The 21,954-nt window shown below is 42.0% G+C and overlaps 1 protein-coding gene across 1 annotated transcript in view; it reads left to right on the top strand.

Moving 5' to 3' along the window:
• The window catches only part of LOC147113771 (transcription elongation regulator 1-like), a 97,842-nt gene that overhangs the window by 27,364 nt on the left and 48,524 nt on the right, over positions 1-21,954 (top strand). The window contains exons 3-5 of the mRNA XM_085996163.1: positions 10,349-10,501; positions 15,321-15,561; positions 18,132-18,470. Of these exons, the coding sequence (XP_085852289.1) occupies positions 10,349-10,501; positions 15,321-15,561; positions 18,132-18,470 (733 nt within the window). The remainder of the gene's footprint in view (positions 1-10,348; positions 10,502-15,320; positions 15,562-18,131; positions 18,471-21,954) is intronic.

The raw sequence follows: 21,954 nt of genomic DNA, 5'->3' as shown, positions 1-21,954 counted from the left end.
GGGGCTCAATCTGTAGCCATGAAATTCGGTATAAGAAGCAAGAATGTGGAATACACCTCAAATGGATATTATGCTGGAGCAAGATAGAGACCCGGGGTCTGGTCTAAAGGTCATTTAAAACTATCGTTCACTGTTTGCAGGTAGTGAAGAAAGTAAATAGCATGTTGGGACATATAGCTAAGGCCTTGACTTAACTTAAAGGAGGGGATTTCGAAGCTTTTTCTGTCCTTGGTGAGACTACATCTAGAGTGCTATGTGGTTTTGTTCTCGAATATAGGGCTACGAGGCTCATGCTTCAATTTAGAGAGCTGAGTTATGTAGAGTTAATCCATGATGGGTAGAAGGGACTTCAAAGAGGTTCTTTAAAGAATTTCCGGGATTGTGGAGAAATTAGATCCAGGGAAATTCTCCCATCAGGTACTGGTTTTGAGGACTCGGGGGAATCTGTTTAAAGTTAATGGTGTCAAAAGGAAAAGGCAAATTTAGGCAATGATTTTTCAGTATAGAATTATGGTCTAGCTTACCAGTCCATGGCAACTTTTAAAAGAAGAACTGGGTGAATTGATGATTCAGGACTGTTGTATAAAAATTCCAAGGAATTAGTTGTAATCCATTCCACGGGAAATTCATAGCCTAGTTATGCATTTCAATTTTGTTAGTTTTGAGTTCCTTCAATAAAATTGTATCTTGCTCCCTTTTAATTTAACCTCTTCCATCAAATGATGCAGTTGATAACATGGGTCCACTGGTTACTCAGGAAATTGTCCACGATTCAATTCGGCATCATTGGAGCAATCTGCTGTGCACAGGGCACCATTGAATTTGGTACTAATGAAAGAAAGAAAAACTTGCATTTCTGTAGCGCCTTTCAAGACCTGAGGACACCCCAAAGCGCGTTACAGCCAGTGAAATACTTTTGAAGTGTAGTCACTTGTAATGTGGGAAACGCGGCAGCCAATTTACGCTCAGCAAGCTCCCACAAACAGCAATGTCATAGTGTCCAGGTAATCTGTTTTTAGGGCTGTTGATTGAGGGATAAATATTGGCCCGGACACCAGGGATAACTAATGCCAAACATGAGAAGGTGTGCTCAGGATTTTAATATCAACTGAGAATTTCTAACTGCCAAGGGCAAGGACCATGATTTTCCTTTCAATGCAAAACATTTCTTCTCCCCGCAGTAATTCTTGTGTTTGAGATTTGTATATTACTCCCATATTTTGGCAAACTTTCCCTAATGCTTGTCTTGCCCTCCTTGACACACACACACACACACTCTCACACTCTCACACTCTTGGCGCCAGGTCGGCAATCCCTTTCTTGCCTGTAGTTTCAAACCTATTTGTTTCGCTCACCATATTAAATTTCTACTGTTAATGCTACTCTGAATTTTCCTCCCTTCCTCCTAAGCTGCAGCTGCGCCACTCCCCACACACTTTCTCATTCCTGCATCTTCACTGTTGAAATCAGGACTCATTGTGCCATCTCCTATTAACTTATCTTTGCCCCAGGACCTCAACACGGTGGAATTCCTTAACTTTCTTTCCTCCTACAATCTTTTGGATTTTGAACCCCAAGCTTCATGTCATTTGGTCACTGACCTCTTTTCAACCATAGTCCCCTGCACATTCAAGCTATGAGTACGCATGACTTTTTAACAGAACTAGTATGTAGCAGTCTGGACTTTGGAATATATATTTTTATTTAGCTAGTAATTATTTCAAGATTTGTAAGTGGCCTCTCATCTTAACAGCTGCTTAGTTCTGATGCTGCCTACAGATGTTTAGTTTGTTTTTTGGTTAGACACAGTACAGCAGATGCTGAAGCTCGCATTGCTGCTGCCAACAAGTTTACTGAATGTACAGAAAATCCTGTATTGTACTTGTTAACTTTTTTTGCTAAAATTGTAAATGACCCAAATTTTACCCTCTCCTCTCCCCCCCCCCCCCCCCTCACAACGCTATTCTATGAGTTACCCCTCTTTTGTCAGTAAAAATCTAGAGCCTATGATGCCACACTGAATAGCTCTTTCAGTGTGAAATTGGTCCAGATTAGTCATGTAAAGCACTTAACAGTTGAGATCATTGTATTTTCAGGTTTACAGCATTTAAAAGCTGCATCTGTTTTAATGTGGCTCCATTAATATTGCAGTTGGCAGTCAGCGACACATTTGAAATAATTGTAATGTGAGCAGATGGCCTAAGACCTGTGTTGGCTGCATGTCTTGTTTGCACCTCTTAAATGCTTCGATTAACAATTAAAAAAAAAAAAAGCCCCAGTGATATGCCAATTAAGATTATTTTTGGTAAAATTTTAACATCTGTGGCAGTTGCAACAGAATAGCAATCCTTGGCATTGTCATCTTGCACCCACTTTGTTTTGCATGTAGTGAACTATATCCATGGACTGCCACTTGCGGATTTAATTGCTCAAGAAAAGTTTTCCGGCTCCTCCAAAGAGCCAATTGGTAAAGTTACTGCCCAGTGTACAAAGCTGCAGGTTATTCCTGGAATAACAACAGAAAATGTTGGAAATACTAAGCAGGCCAGGCAGCATCCGTGGAGAGAGAAACAGAGTTAACGTTTCAACTCTGGGACCCTTCATCAGAACTTCAACAGGTTATTCCAGGCCTTTGCTACATCTGTAAGAAGTCACACAACACCAAGTTATAGTCCAACAGCTTTATTTGAAATCACAAGCTTTCGGAGCGCTGCTCCTTCGTCAGGTGAATTGGAGAAATGCATAAGGACACAGCTTATATAGTCAGAGAATAATGTCAGATGTTTACAGGTAATCAATTCATCCAGTGAAAAGCGACGAGTTAAGATAGTAACTGTAGGTTTTTATTGGCTAAATAACAGAGCCCACCCTCGTGGGTGATCAGGTCCAACAAAGAGGAATACCAGCCAGTCGACCACCTTTATACCTGGGCAAGCAGGCGGAGCCATGGGCGGAGTCAGCTGTGGTCAGCCCAGCCCAGGTATAACAGCGTGACAAGAGGTGACCTTGTGTAGAGATACAACAGTGTAAACAGTGATAACCATAGTGTAACGATATAAACAGTGATAACCATAGTGTAACGATAGTGAACGATAAAAGTGGTTTACCACACTTACCAACTGCCATTTATCACACCTCGGCAGAGAGATAATCACAGCAATCAAAGGTGTGAATGGTGTCCAAACAGGTCAGTCAGGAAAACATTACATCAAAGAACAATGAGGTGGGGTCACAAGGGGTCAAATATTGCAGATGCTGGGGTCTGTATGAAAAACAAAAAAACAGACAAAAAACATTTTTTTTGCTGGAAATCACAGCAGGTCTGGCCGCATCTGTGTAGAGAACAAGCCAATGTCGACTCGAGTCTGGATGACCCTGCGTCAGGTGGGGTTACATGTAGCGTGACATGAACCCAAGATCTCGGTTGAGGCCGTCCTCATGGGTGCGGAACTTGGCTATCAGTTTCTGCTCGACGATTTTGTGTTGTCGTGTGTCTCGAAGGCCGCCTTGGAGAATGCTTACCCGAAGATCGGAGGCTGAATGTCCTTGACTGCTGAAGTGTTCTCCGACTGGGAGGGAACACGCCTGCCTGGTGATTGTTGCGCGGTGTCCATTCATCCGTTGTCGCAGTGTCTGCATGGTCTCGCCGATGTACCATGCTCCGGGGCATCCTTTCCTGCAACATGTGAGGTAGACAACGTTAGCCGAGTCACATGAGTATGTACCATGTACCTGGTGTACATGGTACATCGTCGAGCAGAAACTGATCGCCAAGTAAATCGTCGAGCAGAAACTGATAGCCAAGTTCCGCACCCATGAGGACGGCCTCAACCGAGATCTTGGGTTCATGTCACGCTACATGTAACCCCACCTGACGCAGGGTCATCCAGACTCGAGTCGACATTGGCTTGTTCTCTCTACACAGATGCGGCCGGACCTGCTGTGATTTCCAGCAAAAAAAATGTTTTTTGTCTTTTTTTGTTTTTCATGCAGACCCCAGCATCTGCAATATTTGACCCCACCTCATTGTTCTTTGATGTAATGTTTTCCTGACTGACCTGTTTGGACACCATTCACACTTTTGATTGCTCTCAAATTATCTCTCTGCTGAGGTGTGATAAATGGCAGTTGGTAAGATTACCTGTAAACATCTGACATTATTCTCTGACTATATAAGCTGTGTTCTTATGCATTTCTCCACTTCACCTGACGAAGGAGCAGTGCTCCGAAAGCTTGTGATTTCAAATAAAGCTGTTGGACTATAACCTGGTGTTGTGTGACTTCTTACATTTGTCCACCCCAGTCCAACTCCGGCATCTCCACACCTTTGCTACATCAGATAACCTCAGCCAGGACTAAAGTAGCCTTCAGCCTCTCTGGAGTAAAGAAGTGGGCCGGGGGCGGGGGGGGCGGTGGTCTGAATCAACCAAGGTTTTCACTCCTGTTTGTCATTGTGACTGTGCCCTTGCACTAAAGTGTTTTTTTTTAGCTGAGAACAGGATCAAACACAGCTGTGATGTCTCTCCCCCCCCCTCCCCCTCCCCCCCAACAGTCAAACAACCTGCTGACGGTGACTGTCTAGGCTCAGAATGAAGAATAACCACTCTGGAAAGGTGCCAAGGGAAAGCCAGTATCAATGGAACCATATCTCTGCATCAGTTGGTGCCTTCAGGACAGAAGGAGAAAATTGAAAAGAAAATAAGGAAGTTTACTACTCGAGTACAATAGTGACGTCAGCCCCATGTGAGGGGAATAGATGCTCTGTCACTTTATTTGTACTGTAAAACTAACAGTTTTATTTCTCATGTTACATCTGACGTCTCATTCACTCTCATTCTTTCCAGTTTTAGTCAGGCTTCTCTTTCTCCCATCCCAATATATCTCCACTCATTTTTGTTCTACGTGGCAAAGAATTTTCATGCTTTCAAGCCGTAAGGATATGTCAACAAAACCTTGAAACCGCTTAATTAGAGATAGTTCCTACTTTGCTCTTTGTGAAGCTGCTGTGCTATATCTGACTAAAATATTTCACTCCGAGTGGTGTTGGGTTTCCTTTTTACTTGGCTACAAAGAGCATCAGGTAAAAAATAGTTTTTGGTGTTTAGCTAAAAGGGTTTTTGTGTTGCTGCATCTCGAGATGCAAACATTTGGATGAGGGCGGCTAGAATTTTGAAATGGCGTGCGAGGAGTAATAGAATACCATGACCGTGATTGTGAATGAAACTTGAACAGTGTTGTCACCAGGTCTCTGTAGTGTGTTGCTACCAATACGCCATAGCGAAGGTGTACAACTACAGCCAGTGGGCCACACTTGGCACAGGAGCCCAGGCGACTCCATTCTGTATGTGCTTTTATTTCTTGCTCACTGGTTTGTCCAGTCAAAATCTGTGAGCTTAGAAGTTGGAAGGGTCTGTTCTATATGCTCTTGCCTCATTGCTGGATAAACCCTAAATCAAAACACCCAAATCTGTTCATATTGACAGCTTGAGCTGTATGTGCATTAATGAGAACTTTGATTTTAAAGTTCATGCTTGGCCCCTCTGGTACACACCTAAACTTGCCATGCTGTAATTACGTCATCACAGTGGAATTATACTCTCCCCTTTTCCAGTGTGAATATATAAAACTAATATACTTGTTCTGTGGTCATAACTTATTCTGCATTCACTCCTATTGATCTAACATGGATGTTTTTAACAGCCCCACTTAAAAATCTGGCTATATAAATAAATGGGAACTGTGTAGTAACATGAATGTATATCAAGCTATGTGCATGGAAAGGTCCGAGTGAATTTCAGCTGCTGTGGTGCACAAATGCTGGATCTTGCCCAGATCTGATTCCTGTTCCATGATATGCTAGAGAGCATTTCTTTTATCACAGTCCAAAAGGTTTTTGTGAAATGTGATGGACACAAATCTTACAATCTGCTTCTTTCCTCTCTGGAAGGTGTTGGGAAGGGTACAATTTCACGGGTATTGGCTACACGCTAACCTCACCCAAGTGGCCATTCATCATGTGAGCTCTTATGTTAGTTATTTGACTGTGGAAGCATCAGACTGAAACTCAATCTTGTCATCACCTGATATCCATACATGCATGCTGTCTAGCACATCACTGGATAGGGATCAAGAGTGGTAACTTAAGATGTTTTTATTTTCTCCCTGGCTTAAGGATACTGAGACCAGTTCTAACCTTCATTGTCCCAAATGAGATTAGTTAAATAAGAATAGCAACAGCTTATATATATTTATATAGCGCCTTTAACGTAATAAAACGCGCTTCACAGGAGTGTTATCAAAAAAAAATTGACACCGAGCCTTATAAGGAGATATTGGGGCCGATGATCAAAAAGCTTGTTCGAAGAGATGAGTTTTAAGGAGCGTCTTAAAGGAGGAAAGAGGCGGAGAGATTTAGGGAGGGTATTCGAGCTTAGGACCTAGGCAGCTGAAGGCACGACTGTCACTGGTGGAGCATTTAAAATTGGGGGATTTTCAAAAGGCCAGAATAGGAGGAGCATCGAGGTCTAGGGGGGAATTATAGGGCTGGAGAGATAAGGAGGGGCGAGGCCAGGCAGGGATTGGAAAATAAGTATAAGAATTTTAAATTCAAGGCATTGCTTAACTTGGAGCCAGTGTAGGAAAGCAAGCACAGGGAGATGGGTGATCGGGACTTGGTGTGAGTTAGGACAACGGTGGCAGAGTTTTGGATGACACCAAGTTTATAGAGGGTAGAACTAGGGAGGCTGGCCAGGAGTGTGTTCGAATAGTTAAGTCTAGAGATGATAAAGGCATGGAAAGAGGTTTTCGGCAGCAGATAAGTTGAGGCAAGGACGGAGACTGACTATATTACGAAGGTGAAAATTAAATCCAGAAGCTTTAAGCCTGTATGGTGCAATACCACAGGGTAGTGAAATTTCCCACTAGGATGTGGGGATGCTGACCTTTAGATGAGCTTCATCTTTCACTTTCCGTTTACTTATTTAGTAGAGCTTCAAGTGCAGAGGAATGAAAATGCTTCCTGAAAATGGATTTCCTTCCTTAGACAGAGAATTGAGTTATGTTTAAAGGCAGCAGTACAAGTAATTCCAACTCCCAATCATGTATGCTTATATAAAATAATGGTTTCTACGTTTTCTTACTCTAGGTCCAGCAGAACTGAAGTTTTTGATTTGTAACTGTCCCTTCCTTTCAAAGCCCCTTTTTAAAAAAAAACACTTCTCCAACTAGCCTTTTGGTCCGCGCCCACCCACCACAATCCCTGCTGTCTCTCGTCAAATGCTCTGTGATGCTGTGCTACATGAGGGCGATCCAGTGTGTTTTGGAGCATGGTGATTAGCATCCGTATTCTGGTAGAATGCTGATACAGGAGACTTTGGTTTATCCGGAGGTTAACTGTCCGGAATGCTTGAGCCACCGGCAAAAATCAGGAGCCGTTTCGTTAGGTTTTTTTCTTTTCGTTGCTTTTTTTTCACCAGTCAGGCTCGGCAAGGTCTCGCTGAAGCGGTTACTAAGCAACAGGGTTTGTTGCCAGATACGGAGCTCAAAATCTCCGTATGTTTCAACATTAGCGCTGGTGTGTCCGGCAGTTTTGATGGGACGGCAACAGCTCGGTCCCGTCGGTGCCGGATAGCGCACAGTTTCCTGTACTAGCTAACTCTGATGACTGCTGCTCATTGATAGACATGCTGCATGCAGGGTGGACTGTGCTCTCACTAGAATTTCAGAAAAGCATAATTGGGGAGATCGCCAGGATTTTCGTGAAGCAGGTGGTGGGTTTGTGCATCACTGCACCATGTTTCATGTGAAATTCTGCAATGAAATCTGCACAGCTGATTTGTGATGTTTTTAAATTGACCATTTGTTAGTGGGATTTTTAAAAACAACGGACACTTTTTCCTATCAAACTGCTAACGCCACTCTTCAAACAACACTGCCAAAAAGATATTAACTCGTCATTAGTCTCACCGCTGCATATGGGACCGTTCCAAGTGCTAAATGGTGGCTGGGTTCACCCATATCAGAACAATGCCTACACTTGACAGAAATTCGTTGTGGGACGTCCTGGAAGAGGTGATAGAGGAGAAATATAAACCGTTTTAATTTAATTTTCAGTACATTTGAATTCGGCCCCCCTTTTGTTCAACGCTTTCTAGTGTATCTGTTTCTCTCTGATGAAAGTGGTTTTGGAGCAGTTCTCCGGTGTGTATATATACTAGATAGGAGTTGTTCATTGCACCTTTTTTCAGCTGTATTGTTTCTTCAAAAAGATAAGGCAGTGATCGTTAGCTTCTTTCCGTGTATTTGGGTTTTTACCCATAAAAGTCACTCTTTGAGAATTGGCCCAATTCATGGAACTTTTGGAATAAAGCAGATAAATCATGGATGTCCTGGTGGTGGTGAGTGTCTGCTCCACAGGAAAAGCACTTTGCGGAGGACGCATGTAAAGTACAGCTTCTGAATTTGATAATCTTCTATGATCAGATTTTCTGCTGTCATTATCCCCGTGTAGAGCCCATGCAAATTGACCTGTTTTAAAAACATCACACTTGTTATGCTTCCATTAATGGTGGTTGGCTGAGCAACAATAACTTGCATTTATACAATGCCTTTAATGTAGTAAAACGTCCTAAGGCACTTCACAAGAGCGTTATCGGACAAAATTTGACACTGAGCCACGAGAACTTTAGAAAATGAATTAGGAGCAGGAGTAGGCCGTAAGATCTTGACTGATCTTCGACCTCAACTCCACTTTCCCGCTTGAGTCCAAAAATCTATCTGTCTCAGCCTTGAATATATACAATACGGGAGAGGTAGGTTTTAAGGAGCATCTTGAAGGAGGAGAGAGAGATATGAAGGCGGAGAGGTTTCGAGGGATTTCCGGAGCTTGGGGCCTCGGCAGTACCACGGCTGTGAATGGTGGAGCGATGAAACTCGAGCATGTGCAAGAGGCTAGAATTGGAGGAGCGCAGAGATCTTGGAGGGTTGTCGGCACCTTCCTAACAAGATAATCATGGATCTTGGGTTATAGGCATAGAGCACTTTCAGGGTGAGTGCAAGACTAATCCCTGCTATCAATTTACTTCCACTTAGCCTGGTTGAGTAGTTTTTTTTTTCCTCAGCTTGCAAATTTTCTCCAAGCTTTCTCTCATCCCCTTGTCTGAAACCCTGTGAATATGGTTCTGCAGACGTTGATTATACACTGGTACCTTGGCCCAGGAGCCATTATTCACACTTAATTTGTTGACCGTGAGTGCCAGAAGGCTATTCGATAATGAGGGAGGGTTTGAGAACATCACAGCCTAGCTCGATCCTGTCCTCACCATACGCCCAAACACGTGCATTCCTTTCAGGAGTTGTGGATTGGGAATGGGACCCATGCTGATTTTGTTTTTCTCCTCCTTCTCCCTTTCCCCATACCAAGTCCAGAGTTGCCTTGGGATATGTGGAAAAAAATGAAATACTATCTGTAGATTTATATTTGCTTCTTTCTTTGGTATGGTACATACGGTGTTAATATCCGATTCAATTAAAGAAATGGCCCAGTTTATTCCAGTCAATAAGCTACCAAAGAGATTATAGTTTCTTTAGTCCAAGGAGGTTTAGCAGTGCACTTCTGTGTCAAGCTATGGGTCGGGATCTTGTTTCAGGTGCATTTACATAGTTACAGTGTAGAAGATGAGATTGATTCTTATCTTTCATGTTTTGAGAAGGAATGGTTAAGTCTGCATATATTACTATTTAATCTATTTGTTTTTGCTACTGTTTGCTTATCTATTTAATACTAATATAAATCTCTTTGGTAGCTTATAGCCCAAGCCTCAGTCCATTACTGTTTATTCTGCCACATTACAAAATCACATGAGGACACATGATGTATCCAGTTCGCCAATACCATGACTAAGGTTTCAGATTGACTCCTGGGGTCCATATGGTTAGCTAGATACTGGAAAGCTAACAACACACTCTAGTTCACAGGGAGGGAGGGCTTGCTTAGGGGTGACACTTTCTAACACTGAGCACATTGCCTGAGGAACAAGTCCAAAAACTTAACCGGATGTTTTATGCTTTTTGGGTAGATTTGCATTTAAATGTAATAAAATGCTTGACGACGAGGCACCTGTAAGAGGGCTGCTAGTTTTCACCTCAAGCTTTCCTAAAATCTTAAATTTAAATTTCGCAGATACAGATGTTGACCAGACAGTATCGCAAAGAAGCCCGCACTGTATCTTCAAAAACAGATGGAGTGTATCTTCATCACTGTGTTGTGGTTTAGTGATGTGAGCATTATTTGTGTTACTTGGAATTTGCTGGATAGATTCCACTTCATACTTTTCCATTTCTTTTCCAGAGACCACCTTTCATGCCCCCTCCTATGGCTAGTATGCCCCCACCACCGGGAATGATGTTTCCGCCAGGGATGCCCCCAGTTTCTGCCCCAGCAGCACCTGGGTTGCCGAACAATGAGGAGATTTGGGTGGAAAATAAAACCCCAGAGGGCAAGGTGAGTTTTGGGATAATTCAGGCTCGGTGTATGTTGCAGGTAATGATTACTGAATTTGCCCTTTATAAAAGGAACGTAAAATGAGGTTACTTTGATGGTCTGTCCCTTAAACATTTGTTCCCCAGAGACGAGGGATGATAAAAGGCTGAGATTTCATTGCCGACACCTGTCTCCCTAACTGCATTCTCTGTTGTGACAGTTGGCATGTGAGACAGTAATTATACTAGATTTATTTGCTAATTTTGCTGAACAGAAAGCTAATTAAAAGTTTAATGGTTAGACTGCAAAATGCTTCCATGTTCAGAAACTGCCTTGCCAAGGCTCCAGTTCTGATCTAACAATCAGTTTGGTAAAATGAACTCTGACATTTCTGCTTATGCATTTAATGACTTGGGTTAGGGTTTACAAACTGTAACCATTGAGTCCTGGCAAGCTTAGCCTTGAAAACCAGGCAACCTGGTTCTATTTCCAGTTGTATTTTTTTTCTTGCTGTTTGGCTTGTTTGAATTCTGTGGGCCTGGTGATTTGAAAAGGGCTGTTCATGTTTTTGCCTCTTTGATAAATAAACCTTAAATCAGAGCACCAAAATTATAGAATCAAAGAATGGTTACCGCACAGAAGGAGGCCATTCGGCCCGTCGAACCCATGCTAGCTCTCCAAGAGCACTTCAGCTAGTCCCACTCCCCCCACCCTTTCTCTGTAGCCCTGCAAATTGTTTTCCTCCAGGTACTTATCCAATTCCCTTTTGAAAGCCACGATTCAGTCTGCCTCCACCACGCTCTCGGGCAGTGCATTCCAGGTCCTAACCACTCGCTGCGTAATAAGTTTTTCCTCACGTTGCCTTTGTTTCTTTTGCCAATCATTTTGAATCTGTGTGCTCTGGTTCTCAACCCTCCCACCAGTGGGAACAGTTTCTCTCTATCTACTCTGTCTAGACCCCTCATGATTTTGAATACCTCTATCACATCTCCTCTTAAACTTCTTTACTCTAAGGAGAATAACCCCAGCTTCTCCAGTCTATCCACGTTTTCTTTTCTGCACCCTCTCTAAGGCCGTCACCTCCTTCCTAAAGTGAGAAGCCCAGAATTGGACACACTACTCCAGTTGAGGCCGAATCAGAGTTTTATAAAGGTTCATCATAATTTCCTTGCTTTTATACTTTGTCTTTTTATTTATGAAGCCCAGTATCCCGCATGCTTTTTTTTTACTGCTTTCTCGACCTGCCCTGCCACCTTCAACGATTTGTGTACATATACCCCCAGGTGTCTCTAACTTGAAATATATGCTAATTAACTGGAACTGGAATTACTTTATATGTGTGGCCCTCAAGGCTCACTGACATGCATCTATCTGGCCCACAAAGGCAGAAGGCTTCAAGTTTCTTGTTTAATACAACATTGCACTGTAAGAACAGTAATCATTAGATAAGGTTTTCAAAATATCAAATTAGCTGTTCAGTATTTTAAGAGTTTGATAACTGATATACAGGAAACTTTGGTTTATCCGGAGGTTAACTGTCCGGAATGCTCGAGCCACCGGCAAAAATCAGGAGCCGTTTCGTTAGGTTTTTTTTCTTCTCGTTGCTTTTTTTTTCACCAGTCAGTCTCTGCAAGGTCTCGCTGAAGTTGTTGCTAAGCTACAGAGACACTTGCAAGGTACGGCCGACTGTTTAGAAGCTGTTGCTAAGCAACAGGGTTTGTTGCCAGATACGGAGCTCAAAATCTCCGTATATTTCAACATTAGCGCTGGTTTGTCCAGCAGTTTTGATGCCGGATAGCACAAAGTTTCCTGTAGAAACAATAATATGCAGTGCTTCAAATATTATCAAAGGTTTGTTGTCTACTTTTTAGACATGATTCTTCAGAGATGTTATAGATCATTGAAAATGACTGCTTCAGAAAGTTACATTTTTATAAAATGTTCAAGGTTTGAAGCTCCTTTATGATGGACACCTTAAATCATACGTGGAAATTTATTACTCACAACCTTTGTTCACCTGATGGTAGAGAAATTTCAATCCAAATAATATATGTAATTTAAGGAGGAATGGGAATCTACTTCCAATTTTTTATTAGTAGCCGATCTCCTGTCATGCTGCCAACAATGGGGGTGTCATCGACTAAGTGTGATTTGGGGGAAAGTGCTGTGGGAATTAACTGTGACATTTGCAGGAAGTCTGTGTGTGAATCTAAACTAGGACTGCGTGGGAGAATCGATTCATATTTTTGGAGTTTTCTGATGAAGGAAGCAGAAGTTCACAGATAACTGAGTCCCGACTGCTTGAATAATTATGTTCTGAGCTTACTCAGAATTTTTCCTCTTTTGATCACAACCACTGCAGGTTTTAGTTAGCAGTTAACTTTTATGTGCTGGTGACTGCTCAGTGACTTATTCCCTGCTGCTTTATGTGCTTAAATATTGATTTGTAAACTTAGTACTTTTATACATACGTTGGAATTATTAGGAAAAGGAAATGCGTTGGCTAGTAAAAACTGTTAATCCTGTATTAAAGTCAGTGGAGTAGATAATGGCTTTCAACATTCAAAGGGCTACTTTTGAAGAAATTCTAAGAAATCGTTCATTGATGATTATACAAGATGTGCAGTCACAAAACTACAGTGAAAAACTCAACTTAGGCCAATGAAGGTTATAATTTTTTAGCTGCAGAGACTGGAACAACTTCTGCAAGTCCTCACTGTAAACAGCTACCACAGACCTAACTCTCTTACTGGTGTGAGGATGACCAACTTTACACTGAAGGCATGACCACCAGTGGTGGAGCGATGAAAATCAGGAATGTGCAAGAGGCCAGAATTAGAGTGCAGAGATCTCGGATTATAGGGCTGGAGGAGATTAGAAATAGAAAGGGGGGAGGTCATGGAGGGATTTGAAAACAAAGATGAGAATTTTTTTAATTGAGACGTTGCCGGACAGAGAGCCAATGTAGGTCAGTGAACACGAGTAATGGGAGAATGGGACTTGGTGTGAGTTAGGATATGAGTAGCAGCGTTTTGGATGGCAACCTGCTTAGACTTTCCTCATTCCCCCTCCACTGGAGGAGGATTGTCACCGCCTGGTCATGGAGGAGAGAAAATTTGTCGGGTGGCGGGGAGGGGAGCTGGTGGTGAAAGATGATGAGAGGGGACAGAGGCTCAGTTCCTGAAGACACACTTGCTGATAGAAAATTGGACAAATCAACTCTCTGTGGCTGACTGGCAATCCGATACCTGAACCAGTGTAGTCCACAGTACTCCATGGCATCGGCTTAACTTATTCTTTAAACGTTTTTATTTTATTAGGGTATACAATACCAACATTTTTATTTATGTTTGTTCTTGGGATGTGGGCGACACTGGCCAAGCCACATTTATTGCCCGTTCCTACTTGCCCTGAGAAAGAGGTGGTGGGTCTACTTAAACTGCTGCAATCCTTGTGCTCCCATGATGATGATTGGGTAGGAAATTTCAGGACTTTGAGCCAGCAACGATGAAAGAATGGCATCCAACAGATGGAGAGTGTACCTGCTCTTGTCCCTCTCAATGGTAAAGGTCGCAGGGCTGGGATGTGCTGTTAAGGTAAGCTTGGTGAGTTGGTACAATGCACCCTGTAGATAGTATACATTGCAGCCATTGTGAGGGGTTTGAATTTTGAGTCTTGTGGCAGACGCATAGATCAATCCGACTACTCTGTCCTGGACAGTGTCAAATTTCTTGAGTGTTGTGGCTTCGCCCATCCAGATGTGTGGTAAATTTTCCATTGTACTCCAGACTTGCGCCTCGTCGATGCTGAGAGACTTTGCGGGTCAGGAAGTGAGCTTCGTGATACAGCATACCCAGTCTCTGCCCAGCTCTTGGAGCCATGCTGTTCATGTGGCTGGTCCAGTCAAGTTTTTGGTCACTGGTGACCCCAAAGACTTTGATGGTGGGTGATTCTGCAGTATTGGTGCTGTTCAATATTAAGGGAAGGTGGTCACTGCTTGGCGCAAATGTTACCTGCCACTTGTCAGCCCGAGCCTGGATGTTATCCAAGTCCTGCTGTAGGCTGACATTGACTGCTTTATTGCCCGGGGAGTTGTGACTGAGCTGAAAACTGGAATCGTCATAAATAGTCTCACTGCTAACCTTATGACCGAAGGAAGGTTATTGATGAAGCAGCTGAAAATGGATGGATGGAGAACCTTGCCCTGAGGACCTCTTGCATTGAGGTCTTCGTGTTGGATGACAACCATGGTTATCTTGCTGTGTGTCAAGTCTGACTCCAGCCACTGGAGGGTTTTTCTTTGGACCTTATTGATCTCAGTTTTGCCAGGGCATGCTAAACACCAGAGGTAGCTTGCTACAATCAAAGCTAAGAGATCCCACTACCTGTGCCCAGAGCAAAGCTCTGTAGCCCTACCACATCTCGTTGAGAATGGTGGTGAGCAATTGGGCAACTAATGGGAAGAGTTTCATGAAAATCACCATCCACAACTGAATCCGCATGAACCCACTCTTACCAGTTTTTCTTTTGTAAGGTTGGTAGTTATTTTGGTGACTGCCTGCACCTCCAGGTGCCTTTCCATAGCTGCTCTGCTGACTATTGTAGCTATCATATTCTGGAGCATATCCATAGTTGTTGTAGTTATACCCATGAACAAGCACTGTCCTTGTTTTACTGATTAGAATTCCGGAGCAGTTAAGCTGGTATGAGCCCAAACAATGGATTAACCTTCAAGTATTCACGGAGCAATATTCTCTTCTAAAAAAAATTTTTTTGTATATTTATTGTGCTCTGCTGCTGTTTTGCATTTTGTACTGAAGAGCTCTTCTGTCTTGCATAGGTATACTATTACAATGCTCGGACTCGAGAGTCTGCTTGGTCAAAGCCAGAGGGCGTAAAGATCATACAACAATCTGAACTGACACCAGTGATGGCCTCACAAGTGATCACTACGACGTCGACACTCATAGGTAGCACGACAGCCCCATTAGTCTCAACACCAGCCTCATCTGTTCAGTCCACAGCACCAGCCTCTTCCAGTGCACCTGCATCAGTTGTAACGGTTTCAGCAGCATGTCCAGGTGAGTTATCCAGCAACACACAGCATACAGAAATTATGAACACTTGTTTTATGTGAGCAAAAGGATCCCAGAAGTTGTTAAATTTATCAATGCTTTAGACGGGTCATTATGCAAACGTTTCCTCCAGTAAGTGCATCTGTTTGATCCCATCGTCTCCTTTCGAAATCGATTTCGTGCATTTACTCGAGAAAACGTTCACTTAATTAATATTCTGAAGCGCTGGTGAATTTTATGTTGGGCAAATGTGAATGTTTCATATTCAAGATGGATCTTCTAAATCAATGAGAAAAAAGTTTTATATCATGTTATAGAGAGCTTCTTGCATGATCGGTTATCACATGATTAGAGTACAAGAGCAGGGGAGTATCCTGACTAATATTTATCCCTCAACCAGCATCATTAAAGCAGATTATCTGGTCATCAAAATTTGTGGGACTTGCTGCGCGCAAACTGGCTACTGCAAATCCTACATTACAACAGTAACTGCAGTTCAAAAGTATTTCATTGGATGTAAAACGCCTTGGGACGTCCTAAGGTTGTGAAAGGCGCGATATAAACGTATTTTCCTGTTAAATTTACCCACCTTTGCGTCAGTTCAGTTCTTTACATCCATGGAACTTCTATTGTTGATAGTATTAATCTTTGCAAACACATTGCGTGCGTGGAAAACTTATGGTTGATCTCCTGAGGAGTTGCACATGAAGAGCCGAGTCCTCAGACGAAGCGGGGTTAGAGGGCGGGGGATAACTGGACCATGGTGTGTAGGGGCAGTTCAGTCCCTGTTTTCAAGTTTTGTATTCTGTCCTTAGGATTTTAAAATGGAAATATAAAACTCGGTCCACATCTGTAATGGAAGTTGCCTATGTAGCTTGTCATGCTGTAATCACACCCTGCCACCAGTGCTGACACTGCAGCACCTCTACTGAGGACAGCATGACAACTTTACACAGGCAGTTTCCATCATAAATATGGACATAGGAATTTATAATGACAAAAGTTGACAGGAAATGCATGCAGACATCAGATTTTTTCAATAAATTGCAAATTTATATGGGCAAAAGTGGACCCATATTAAATGTGGAAATAGGAAAGTATCACAGAAAAATGTTGACATGGAGTCTGAAAGAAATGTGCTAGCGGGAAGTGCAGTGATGCTGAGGAAGTGCATGTGCACACAAGATTTTTATTTCTAAGGAATGAAGTAGACCGGGGTGTGTTTTAACAAGACTTTCCAGTATAATACTGTTTGTACCTTAAAGCACCTTGGTAATGTGGCGAATGCTGTAGCATTTGACAATCGGAAGAAAATTTATTAGCACCACCAAAAGTTCTTGGTGAAATTTAACGCTTTTGGATTTCTTTGATATTATTGTATAAATAACACTCTGAATATATGTACCTTTTATTAATGCAATCTGGGGTAATATATGGGATAGTGGTATTGTCTTTTGTCAGTCCTCCCCAATTGAGCAGCAATTTCATGGATGTCAAATGGTGTCATCCTCTGGTATTTCACCCGAGTAGCTGTTCTTTACATTTAAGCCCAGAAAATGAACATTAGCGGGCCGTTTGACCATGAAGACATCATGCCTGAGCCTGTTCCCTTCCCTACTTTTTAACAGGTGTCAGTGGGTCAAGATCAGGAGTGGGAGCTTTGGCTCATGTTTTTTTAAGCTCACTTCCTTCCCCAGCCCTGTGACATTAAGACCAATTGTAGCAGCCCATCTGTGACCCTGACTGGGATTAGCTAACTCAGCTGATATGAGATCAAGCCTGAATCCTTCCTTCCTGATCTTTATAACTTGATGCTACTCACTAGGAGAGCTTTGTTGTTTAAACTCCTAAATACTTGAATTTAGAAAATTTCAAAACTTTTGGTACTGGTAACCCCCAGTGATTTTCCTGGTGTATAAAACTGTGCAATATGTTCCTGGAAGTGTATGAAACTTAAAGAATCAAGTTTCTGTAGTTTTTTTTTAGGCTTCTAGTTTTCAAGAGTTTGTGCTTCATTGTTGATTTTCCATCAGTTATTGATCAGTCCTAAAATTGTGGGTTTTGTGACACAATAAAGTGGGCAATTCTTTGCACTACAGTAATCAATAGCCAGTGGGTCGGTGGGTTGAATGGCTTCATATTCTTAAACTACTTTGTTAATAGTCCTACAATTTCAGAGCCATGCACTAGCGTTAAAGTTTTAGTTTTAATTGCATGACCAAGGGAACAGTGACTCACTGGAGGGAGGAGAGGCAAATCCTCATTACAACCCGGTTTTAGCTTTTACAACCCACCCTCTCCCACTAAGTTATTCCCCAATGTTTGGTGTAATATTACAATATCAAAGGCAGTCAGTGTACCAGTGATGGGATAGCTGCAATAGAATTTGCTAGTTTTCGGAAACAAAACTTGAAAGCCATGCCTACTGAACAGGATTGCCCATAGATGCTTGCCATTGTTAGTAAAAATATTGTACTAAGTATGTATCTGTATAAGGGAAACTGAAGGCTTTCATTGCTTGCTTAGTCTGATATATTTTTGTAACAGCTGCTTTTGTTTCATTTGAAATGATACAGATCATATGCGATTAAGCACACCAACTTACTCGGCGTTAAAAGGGTTTGGAAAAAGTATGAGGAGTGTGTCAAGTGACGGTGCCAGCTTCACTTTTCCACTGGTATCTGCAGCTCTCGATCAGCCTCCACCTGCTGCCTCAGTGGCTACTCCAACGCCCATATCCGTAGCCGTGACTACCAACGCGACACAGCAGCCCGTACCGCAGTCTCTGCAGCAGACCATGCCCCCACCTGTACCGCAGCCCGTACCACAGCCAACTGCAGCAATGCCAGCCTTTCCACCAGTGATGGTGCCACCATTCCGTGTGCCATTGCCCGGCATGCCAATTCCACTTCCAGGTAAGATACCACTTCTCTAACCGTAATGTTTTTCATGTCCATTTGTTCATTTCCCTTTGCGGCCACCTATTTTTTTTTGGTATCTGCTCCCTGAAACTTGGATTGAGTGTGCTCCTTTTGGGTTGTAATTTCTGTGTATGCTCTGGCATTCCGCAGTAACAGTTCAAAAAAGCTTTCCCTTTTGCATTTAAAATGTTTCAGATCTGAGTCATGCATATTTAAATGCATCCACATATGTGAAGAAATATTTGCACATATGCCTTTCCTGATTAAGTCAGTGGTTCTGGGTTGTACAACTAATAAAGGCACTTTACATTGATATAAAACAGGGGAGCTCCATCCCTCCAGTGCCAGAAATCCAAAATTTCCTAGATCCTGAGAACAGAGGTCAGGGGCATAGAAAACGCACACATCTTCTTATTTTCTGCCCAATGGAGAAACAACATGCTGATATGCTTAAAAAGGAGAGAGTGGTGCTTGGATGTCAAGATTCTCTCTTTGAAGGCTGCTGTCCAACATAAACTTTAAAATGCCTTTGTATTGCGATGAGCCAATACCTTCTCACATTGGTACTAATGGATTTTGAGTTGAGAGAATTGGCTGGAATTCTTTGTTTCACCTCTTGCTGCTATTTTCAGGTGCTGTGGTGGTAATGCCACCATGACTACCATAGCGACGGCAAGTACTTTTTTCCATGCAGTGCCCGAAAGCACTTTTGACAGCACATGGTAACTTTTCCTTTAAATGTTCACACTCAATTATATGACTCTTTCATGGAAGAAGCAGTAAGTGAGCCCAAAGCAGATCCAGTATGTCTAGTAGTTTATTTCCCTAGGGACATGTTCAAAATGACCTGTTGATTCTGGGCAGAGACTGGAGGCACTTTGTACATACTGGCCAGTGCTTAAAAGTGTCCTCAGAGCTTAGTCATGCCCAGTTTAAAAAAAAATAAATAAAAAAAAATAAAAAAAAATTTAAACTTAGAGGAATAAAGTCTTTTGTTTTAAAGCACTTTCCCATTCTATAAGGAAAAGTAACTAAATCACAAGTATTTTATTTGAATTTTGTGTAGAAATTGTCAGTGTAAACGTGCTGGAGTCAGGTCTTTGCTGCTGTTGCATTTCTTACAGAGCCTCTCATTACTGCCATTGAGTGGCTCTCAAGAAGAGGAGAGCCCATGAATTCAGACTGGCCTAAGGCGCACTAGTAAAGCGGAACCCTGGAAGCGATGCTGGGGTTATCCCAGTTGATGATGTGATTTTCTTGAAATCTGCGACTTTGAGCAGCTCTCATTCTACTGTAAAGTTGTGGCCTTTGCTGTCTCCTCTGAAGCTGCTCCAGGATTGATGAGAGTTCTCTGTTTGTGAAATTGTCAAAGTGACCCAGTGGTAAGAGAGACCAGGCTTCAGGATGTCCATGCAAGCAGTTTCTGCAAAATGATCAAATTAAATGATGATGAGCCTATTATATTTCTCTATAGAATGGGCAAGTACCTTGAACAAAAAGTACTCGCCAAATCATCCAAACAGTTCAGCAACTTGAGTGTTGCCTTCTCTCGATTTCCAATAGGAAATTATATTTCCTTCAACGCCGCATTGATTTTATTATCAACTGAGTTTTATATTATTTTTCACCTCTTGGTTATTGTACTTCTAAAGCTGCATTAATTTAGCAAGAATCATCTTGGGTTTAACTGATCAAAATTTCAACTGGGGTCTCTGAAATATACTAATAGTAATAGAATTCCTAACTCACTTGATGGGTGAGAATTCAGAGTATAATAAATAAAATGTTTGACATCTTGTGTTTATTATGTGAGATTTAGTGTAGACTTTTGGATGCAGAGGCATGTGGTGTAAATTGTGACAAGTGGTGGTAGTTGAACATAAACTACTAGAATGGGATGCCTGAAATACTTGATCAATCTAGAGGTAGACTGTATTCAAACATTTTGTAGCAGACAACGGCTAGAGTTGGGTTTGGTGTGAGAATAGTTAATTATCCGTAAACTACTTTACATTGCTGTAACTGCGGTTATTTAGTAAATGGAGTGAACCTGCCTTTTTTTTGGTTGATGTCTGGTATATGTAGTGGTGTGGAGGCAGTGAAAGGTTTCAGAGTGGCACAAATGGTGCTGATGGGACCAGACTATTTACTTTCTTTTAAAAATGTCTTTGGTATCCCCTTTTAATTCCTTTTCCTGATCAGTAATGTCCGTGCCATGAAACCTAAAGAGATTTGGGTAGAAGTGGAGATGGAATAAAATTTTATATTGGCACATGTCAAGTATTACATCTTAAGTGAAAATTTTGCAACGCAAGTACAAAATGATTGGAGTAGACTCGGCATAGGGAAAACGTGGATAGGGAACTGGAAAAGTACACTTTCTGATTCCAGATAATATGACTAAGCAATCAAACAAATACCTTTATAGAATGAGTCAGAGGTTATTCAAATTGGCTCGATTTAGTTCTGGCTGTGTGTTCTTCCTTCCCCTTCCAGCTATTGCTACTCCCACACTCTCCTGCCTGGTTATCTTTATGTCTTTACCCTACTCCAGCTGTTTTCGATTTCCCTGGCATCTTTTCCAGGCTGGCTGTTTCTCTCCCTTGTCCTCCCTTCCACATGGCTGTTTACCTCTACCGACCCCATCACAATCTTGCTTCCCTTGCGCCCCCCTCCCCCCCCACATTTCTATTTTTATTCTCTGTTGGCTGTATTTTCACCCTCTCTTTTGTAGCCAGTTGCCTTATCCCAATGGCTAGTTCAGTTAACCCAGCATAGCCCTGGAATCAAACCCAGTGACTTGAGAACTCTATAGCTTAGTACTGCATCTTGTGCTACATTTACCCCACATAAGGCTTCAGGGTAAGCTGTTTGAGGGGAAACTCTTCATTTCAACTCTCTGGTATTGAAATTCTCTCCAGATGTGGGCTTTATACAAAGCGTGTCTTCAGCATCTGTGCAGTGTCTATGAAAATCCTGTGTCATATTAGATTCCCCTTACTCTGATTTGTACCATCTGTCTATAGGCAAAAGTGGACTTGTGTGGTTACTGGGCTGAGAGTTCTTTCAGTAACCCGACACCATTGGATTCAAAAGTGTTTTGAGGCTTCTAAATTATACCTGGAGCGCATTGTACAAGATATCTGCAAAAAGGGCTCTTGAGGGATTTTTTAGATTCCTACTAGGGTTGCAAAATTCTGGGAATTTTTAAAAGAGGAAACTTTCCATGGGAATTTTCAGGAATTTATGGGAATCTTGAGTTTTTTTGCACACGGATGGTTTTTGTCTCTGACCCTTATATTATCTTTGTCGTCAAAATAGACATGCTGTTCCATACAAATAAAAACAGGCTTTCAAAACTTTATTTAGGTTATAATTTTGAACTTTATTGAACCCCCACAAAAAAGACCCAGCTAAAATAAAATAAAAAGAGCGTCAGCTTATTTAGCCTGTAATTTGTCCTTATTTTGTCCCTTTG

This window comes from Somniosus microcephalus, chromosome 8, assembly GCF_052327205.1.
Source record: "Somniosus microcephalus isolate GS21.2 chromosome 8, FLI_Smic_1.0, whole genome shotgun sequence".
Taxonomy (NCBI): domain Eukaryota; kingdom Metazoa; phylum Chordata; class Chondrichthyes; order Squaliformes; family Somniosidae; genus Somniosus; species Somniosus microcephalus.
This window is presented reverse-complemented; position numbering and strand designations above follow the sequence as displayed.